Raw genomic sequence first — 7582 nt, forward strand, 5'->3', positions numbered from 1 at the left:
ATCTATATTTTAGTCTTTCAAATGTTTAAATTCTATGTTTTCCTTTCATCTGTGTAAAACTATATATATATATATATATATATATATTTCATCCCATTTCATCGTATTTTGCTTCTATTTTCACATAAATTAATTTTATTTTATTATTCTACTGAAAAAGTAATATATATATATATATATTCTTTTTTTTTTGTATTGTTACATGTTTAAATTTCTAATGTAAAGATATATTTTTTCCCCTATTTCATCATATTTTGCTTCTATATTTTTCAAAGAAATTAATTTAATTATATGATTCTATTGAAAAAGAAATATATTTCCTTTTTTTTTGTATAGTTACATGGTTTGAATTTCTAGTGTAAATATATATAATTTTCACCCCATGTCTTCATATTTTTCTTCTAACTTTTCACATAAATTAATTAATTAAACTCTTTGGTAGAAGAAACCAAAAACACATGAACGGTGGTGGTGAGTGACAACTGACAAAGAAACGTCAACACAACTTATGGCCAAGAAATCTCCACTTTCTATCGATATTTTCAAACTAATCTAAATAAGCTACTAAGTGGGATAGGACTGTGACAGTATAAAGCAAAAGATACAACGTTCACAAGTCACAACAAAATAATTAACAGTCCGAATGTTCTCAAATCCTCTCTCTCTCTCTAGGAAAGGAAAATGGAGATATCAGTAGCGTCCGTAACAGTTTCAATAGCCATAGCTGTTTTGTCGTGGTGGGTATGGAGAACTTTGAATTGCGTTTGGTTTAAACCTAAGATGCTTGAGAGTTACCTGAGAGGAGAGGGTCTTGTCGGAACTTCTTACACGCCTCTTTTCGGCGACATAAAGAGGAGTTATAGCATGATGATGGAGGCTAAATCCAAAGCCATCAAACTAACGGATGATATCACGCCACGTGTTGTGCCTTATCCCTTGCAAATGCTTAAGACTCACGGTAGGGTTTTTTTTTCTCTCTCTCTGTTTAGGACAAAACTATTCAAGAGTATGTGATCTCGAAAAGGTCTCAATTTTCGTATCGTCTTATGTGGCTGGAACAGGAAATACTTTCTTTACATGGCTTGGACCTACACCAGTCATCACTATAATGGATCCTGAGCTAATCAAGGAAGCGTTCAACAAAGTTTACGATTTCCCCAAGCCGCATACGTTCCCTTTGGTCAGACTGATAGCAACTGGACTTGCTGACTATGATGGTGACAAATGGGCGAAACACCGAAGAGTCATCAATCCGGCTTTCAATCTAGAGAGAATCAAGGTTTAGGTTTTAGAATCACGTTAGCTTTTCTTTATGTATGTGTTTATTTGGCTCTGATTTGTGCCTTTTGATTCTATGTATAGAATATGGTACCAGCGTTTCACCAGAGCTGCAATGAGGTTGTTGACCAATGGGATAAGTTAGTTTCCAATAAAGGGTTTCCATGCGAGGTGGATGTTTGGCCTTGGCTTGTGAATATGACTGCAGATGTGATCTCTCGTACTGCTTTTAGTAGCAGCTACAAAGAAGGACAAAGGATATTTGAGAACCAGACAGAACTAGCTGAGCTCGTTCTACAAGCTATTCGGAAAGGTTCTGTCCCTGGATATAGGTAAAGAAAGATAAAACTAGCTGAGCTCGTTCTACAAGCTATTAGGTGTTATGAACCATATTCTCTGTTCTGTTTTGTTGTTTGCATAGTTATCTCCCAACGAAGCTCAATAGAAGGATGAAAGCATCATATAGAGAAATCGAAGTTATACTAAGAGGGATCATTAACAAAAGGGTAAGGGGGAGAGAAGCCGGGGAAGCACCAAACGACGATATGTTGGGTATACTTCTTGAGTCAAATACGGGTCAAGCGAAAGGAAATGGATTGAGCATTGAGGAAGTAATAGAAGAGTGCAAGTTGTTTTATATCGCCGGGCAGGTGACAACCTCAGTACTTCTGGTTTGGACAATGGTTATGTTAAGCCAACACCAAGACTGGCAGGTACGTGCAAGAGAAGAAGTGAAGCAAGTTTTGGGCGATAAAGAACCAGATACAGAAGGCCTTAACCAGCTCAAATTTGTATGTAAAAACAAATTTAAAACGTATCAATACTTTTGTTGTGTGTTATTAACTTTTGCTGAATGATTTGATCCCTTGCAGATTAAAATGATATTATATGAAGTATTAAGGCTATATCCTCCAGTAGTTCAGCTGATGCGAGCTACTGAAAAAGAGATGAAGCTAGGAGACTTGACACTACCAGCTGGGGTTCAGATTAGTCTACCTATTATGTTAGTCCAACGGGACACCGAACTGTGGGGCAACGATGCAGCAGAGTTCAAGCCCGAGAGGTTCAAAGACGGTCTTTCAAAGGCAACAAAGAACCAACTTTCCTTCTTTGCCTTTGGGTGGGGACCAAGGATATGCATCGGCCAGCATTTTGCCCTATTGGAGGCAAAGATGGCAATGGCTTTGATTCTACAGAGATTCTCATTCGAGCTTTCTCCTTCCTATGTTCACGCACCTTACGAAGCCATGACCATTAACCCACAGTTTGGTGCTCCTGTTATCCTTCAGAAGCTATAATTCTATAACCTAGTCAAATAAACTAGTCATTCACGCATCTGTGTTGTCAAATAAACTAGTCATTCACAGAGGAAACTAGTCCACATCACAATAATATATATACAAAACTCATCTTATTTCTAATTAATTTATGATAAGGTAAAGGCCATGCTCACCCATCGTCTATTAGGCCTTGCTGGAACCTTTGTACAAGTCAACACAGAAGATATTAAGTATATATACTTTTTGAATGTCCTTTATAATATGAGCACTGCAGCAATGATTCGTTTTCGTATAAAGATTGAGCTCCTTTTTAAAAAAAAAAATTACAGATCAGTAGGTACTACAACCACATGTTCTGTACACAGAATCATTTACATTAATTGTTACAAAGTATATAAAAATAATGAATTTTTGATACATATACAAATATATTATGTACAACTTACCAATGTCATATGTTTTATTCTACAAATCTTGGTCTGAACAAACGTATAGAGTTTCAGAGACATCCACTAGGTGAAACCAAACCAAGTTGCTTACCAGAAACATTTATGCAAGAAGTCTTTGCTGCTTCACCATTGTAAGTTAGATTAATCGCTTGCATTCGAATCCCAGTGCATGGTACTCGCTCACTACAATCCATCTTTATAGCAATCTTTGTGGCTGATGTTCCCATGATTCCGCTATATATTACATCGTTTATTTTGATTCCCGACTCCTGTAAAATTTTTTTTTTCCATATTTTAGTTAAAGTTTCACTAGCACTTTTTTTTTGGCTAATTTTATCACTTTTGTGATTTGGTAACAATCATATAAAAAGTTACCAATCAAACTCATTATTTCTTAAAATCAGACATAATTATTTGACTATTTGAGTTATAAATATGAAACGGACCTGAGAAGGGCAAGAAGAATCGCCAGGGCAATAGTTCTGGTCGATGACGATAGGATACGAAACGTTGACCATAAGAGCCCCTAAGAACCGAACCCTTTCCACGAACCCGTTGCTATGTCGTGGCCACGACTTTATCCTTAGTCCATTGTCTGTTCGTACAAACACAGACTTCTTCACAGTCACATTTTCCACGCCTTGTTCCTCTATGGACTTCGCTAAGCTCCCAATGCTGATTCCATGTCCAGGACCACAAGTGATTCCATCTACCATAAGGTTCTTTGTACCCGGTCCGATCGAGATACAATCGTCTCCGGTTTTGATAGAAGCATTTCGGACCTCGATGTCGGTTGATAGCTGGATGTGAATGCCGTCAGTGTTGGGGCTATCATCTGGTGCTATGATCCGGACATCTTCAATCTTTATGTTTCTGCAACGGTTTATTGCTATGTGGAACAATTGGCTATTCAATGACAATACTCCTTTGATCTTCACGTTGTATGAGTCCATGAATCTCAATGTCTACATTAAATAGCCTTTATTAAATCTTGATTTGCTTTTTTGTGTTCTTTTGTGATTACTAAAAAAATTAAAATATATATTTTCGTAAACAAATTTTTTGTTTTCATACAATTTCAAGCAAATGCATAAATTATTGGGACATGTAGCCTCGTAGTTGTAATAGTGTTGTCTATATGTCATCGGTAAAATTCAATTCCGCATAATGCATGTTATTGACAAAAAAAAAACCACGCAAATGGATAAATTAAAGAGTTAACACATACCGTTGCACCTTCAGGGCAGTTGTAACCATTGGCTTTGCANGTCGTGGCCACGACTTTATCCTTAGTCCATTGTCTGTTCGTACAAACACAGACTTCTTCACAGTCACATTTTCCACGCCTTGTTCCTCTATGGACTTCGCTAAGCTCCCAATGCTGATTCCATGTCCAGGACCACAAGTGATTCCATCTACCATAAGGTTCTTTGTACCCGGTCCGATCGAGATACAATCGTCTCCGGTTTTGATAGAAGCATTTCGGACCTCGATGTCGGTTGATAGCTGGATGTGAATGCCGTCAGTGTTGGGGCTATCATCTGGTGCTATGATCCGGACATCTTCAATCTTTATGTTTCTGCAACGGTTTATTGCTATGTGGAACAATTGGCTATTCAATGACAATACTCCTTTGATCTTCACGTTGTATGAGTCCATGAATCTCAATGTCTACATTAAATAGCCTTTATTAAATCTTGATTTGCTTTTTTGTGTTCTTTTGTGATTACTAAAAAAATTAAAATATATATTTTCGTAAACAAATTTTTTGTTTTCATACAATTTCAAGCAAATGCATAAATTATTGGGACATGTAGCCTCGTAGTTGTAATAGTGTTGTCTATATGTCATCGGTAAAATTCAATTCCGCATAATGCATGTTATTGACAAAAAAAAAACCACGCAAATGGATAAATTAAAGAGTTAACACATACCGTTGCACCTTCAGGGCAGTTGTAACCATTGGCTTTGCAGCTCCACAAGGTTGATCCCTTAGCATCAAAAGAACCACCAAGAACCGTAACATTGTGAACACCAATAAAACTAAACCAGTTTTCTCTTTTCCCAAGCAACCTGTAGTCTTGAGGACCAATTAAAGTTCCGTCAATCCTTAATGTTATCTCGCGGCTTTTACAACTTTCTCCTTCAAACCGAACCTCTCCGCTAACCAAATACCTTCCTTTAGGTACGTAAATCACGACCGAGTCTGCCACTTCACACGCGGCATCCCATGCATCCGAAAAAGCTTTTACCGAGTCTACCACTCCGTTTGGTTTTGCGCCAAAGCTCAGAACGTTAAGACTTGTTCTTGCGTCAGACTGACCAAAGTGGGACATAATGATTGTTGTAACGATGCTAAAGACCTGAACAAAGCTTAGAGAGAATGTCATATTGTGTGTGTTTTTTTTTTTAATGGAAGGATTTTATAAAGTTTAAGATTATTGTATTTTCTGATGAAAAAGTAGAAGTGTGCACGTGTGTATATATATAAGTTTGCTAGGGTCTTGGATAAAGAGAAGAAGGATTCTTTGTGGTTTAAGAATCAAAGTATGAAGCAAACGGCGGGCGTCACCATATATATCTCTCAAGGTATTTGAAAACGAGTTGCTTGATTTCCAAGTAGTTTTTGAAGCCTCCGTACGTAACGTTGAATAAATCATTCTATCTATTATTGTAAGTCGAGTAATTATCAAGTGATCCTGAGCTTTAGTCGCTTTTTTAATGGTAATTACATTAAAAAAAATTTACAATCATGATCGTTAGTTAATTTAGTTATCATGTCATTTAAAATCAATGAAATTAGCCTTGAGTCCGATTTACAATTCATAAAACCTTCGACCTAAGCTATTTAATTTCCAGCTCCAAACCAAATTTTGATCAATAATTATGTCATATAGATCAGATTTTGGTTTGAAACTAGAGATTGTTTAGGTTGGCAAATGAAAAAAAATTAACAAAGTGTAATTCAGACTCAAAGCTATTTTTATTTTAAATGACATTGTAAACAAATGATATAACGATGATGATCGTAATAGTAAATATTAGAAAAAGCGATTAATGTTGAAGGATCATTTGATAGTTACTTGACATATAATAGAATTTATAAAGATATGAGTTCATCAAATATACAAATTTTAAAAAGTTGGTTACGGTAAAAAGATTGACCATCATTTTCACTAATCATGTAATGCCATTGTTTTAGGTGATATCAACTCTGTAAGCTTCATATGTATAAATAATATGCATGAAGATACAATAATTTTTTCGTACAAAATTTATTATTGTGCTGCATATTAAGAATTTAGTTGCATTATCTTGTGAAATGACATTCATAAATTAGAGATAGAATCTTTCTCGTATAAGTCAAACTCTGTATGTCTTGAACATAAACACAGCGCCGCTACCAGCCTTGATATTTGTATGACATTAAAGACATAAGATCCTTGATATCAGTTTTCTAGTGTACATACACATTTCTCGTAATGAACATCTTGTTTTAACGTATACTTTAAAAATGAATATGACGACAAGAAAATCGTATATTTCAATTGTGTTTAAGATATTTTTGTACTAATTATAAAGAGTCGCTAAAAAATACACTCTTTCAATTATGAATTTTAAGACATTATAACAAAACTGATCCACCGGTTATGAAAGATAATCGGAAAATGATGCATACTAAAGATCTGAATGGTTAGACACCACTTCATATCCTACTAATTAATCAATGGGGATCGAAAAGTCTAGATAAGTTCTTATCACACATTCACGAAGCATATGGATGATTAAAATCATATGTAACTACAAGATGATATTGGTCGGATATGATAAAAAAGAAGACATATATATTGCATCCTACATCTTGTGACCAAATGCTGTCATTATTCACAAAATGTATCTATATAGATACTAAGGGTACTTTTAAGAAAAATAGAAAATCAAGACAAAAACAAAGGATAACTCATTTTGATTTAGTAGTAGGTTATTAGATAACTCATCGGTCACGAAGAAAACAGAAATATATGTCGAATATTAGATAACCATATATTCATGGTGGTGATTCATGGAATAAAACTTCAATAAATTTCATATGGCTTGCAAAATTCAACGATCATTGTTTGTTTAAACTTATCGTATACTATTGGAAACTCCTTATTCGGTTTTTGTTCTTTTTCAGTAGACCTATATATCATACATGCTTAGTGGAATATTAAGCATCGCATTGCTTACTAAAACAAAGAACAAAACTTACAAATTAATTCTATCGTTTAAAGTCATGGACCCAAAAATTCCTCGATTTGGCTTCTATTTCAACTTTCGCTCTGCAATATGTATGACTTAATTACAAATTTAAATATCATATTATGTGTTCACATTAAGCATAATTGCTTATTGAGAGAGAATACTTGCTTACTTAGTACTTCATTTACAGGTTGTTCCACATCAAACACAATCGTTTAAACTTACACAGCTATATAAAGTAAGAAAACGAAGGCACTAAAATTAAATTTCATCAAAAGAGTTTCGTTCACACGTACATAGTAGAAGTATCAGAATGCTTATTGAGAGAGAATT

At 35.0% G+C, this 7582-nt stretch overlaps 2 protein-coding genes across 2 annotated transcripts; one reads left to right on the top strand and one right to left on the bottom strand.

Moving 5' to 3' along the window:
• LOC104750345 (cytochrome P450 72A13-like) lies at positions 623–2800 on the top strand. The gene is made up of 5 exons (XM_010472131.2): positions 623–958; positions 1062–1279; positions 1363–1610; positions 1700–2069; positions 2151–2800. Exons 1-5 carry the CDS (start codon positions 682–684, stop codon positions 2574–2576), a joined length of 1539 nt encoding a protein of 512 aa, XP_010470433.1. The 5' UTR covers positions 623–681; the 3' UTR covers positions 2577–2800.
• Positions 3058–5438, bottom strand: LOC104750346 (polygalacturonase-like). Its single transcript, XM_019238092.1, has 3 exons — positions 4942–5438; positions 3454–3972; positions 3058–3276 (listed from the first exon to the last, which is right to left on the bottom strand). The coding sequence occupies exons 1-3, from the start codon at positions 5395–5397 to the stop codon at positions 3058–3060; spliced, it is 1194 nt and encodes a 397-aa protein (XP_019093637.1). The 5' UTR covers positions 5398–5438.

The sequence above is a fragment of the Camelina sativa genome, chromosome 16 (genome assembly GCF_000633955.1).
Source record: "Camelina sativa cultivar DH55 chromosome 16, Cs, whole genome shotgun sequence".
Taxonomy (NCBI): domain Eukaryota; kingdom Viridiplantae; phylum Streptophyta; class Magnoliopsida; order Brassicales; family Brassicaceae; genus Camelina; species Camelina sativa.

Bases quoted from the DNA above. Each gene is read 5' to 3' on its own strand.
- LOC104750345 (XM_010472131.2), top strand. From the start codon at position 682: ATGGAGATATCAGTAGCGTCCGTAACAGTTTCAATAGCCATAGCTGTT. The intron at 959-1,061 runs GTAGGGTTTTTT...TGGCTGGAACAG, and splicing joins GCAAATGCTTAAGACTCACG to GAAATACTTTCTTTACATGG. The intron at 1,611-1,699 runs GTAAAGAAAGAT...TTGTTTGCATAG, and splicing joins GGTTCTGTCCCTGGATATAG to TTATCTCCCAACGAAGCTCA.
- LOC104750346 (XM_019238092.1), bottom strand. From the start codon at position 5,397: ATGACATTCTCTCTAAGCTTTGTTCAGGTCTTTAGCATCGTTACAACA. The intron at 3,973-4,941 runs GTATGTGTTAAC...TATTTAATGTAG, and splicing joins ACTGCCCTGAAGGTGCAACG to ACATTGAGATTCATGGACTC. The intron at 3,277-3,453 runs GTCCGTTTCATA...AAAATTTTACAG, and splicing joins ATTCTTCTTGCCCTTCTCAG to GAGTCGGGAATCAAAATAAA.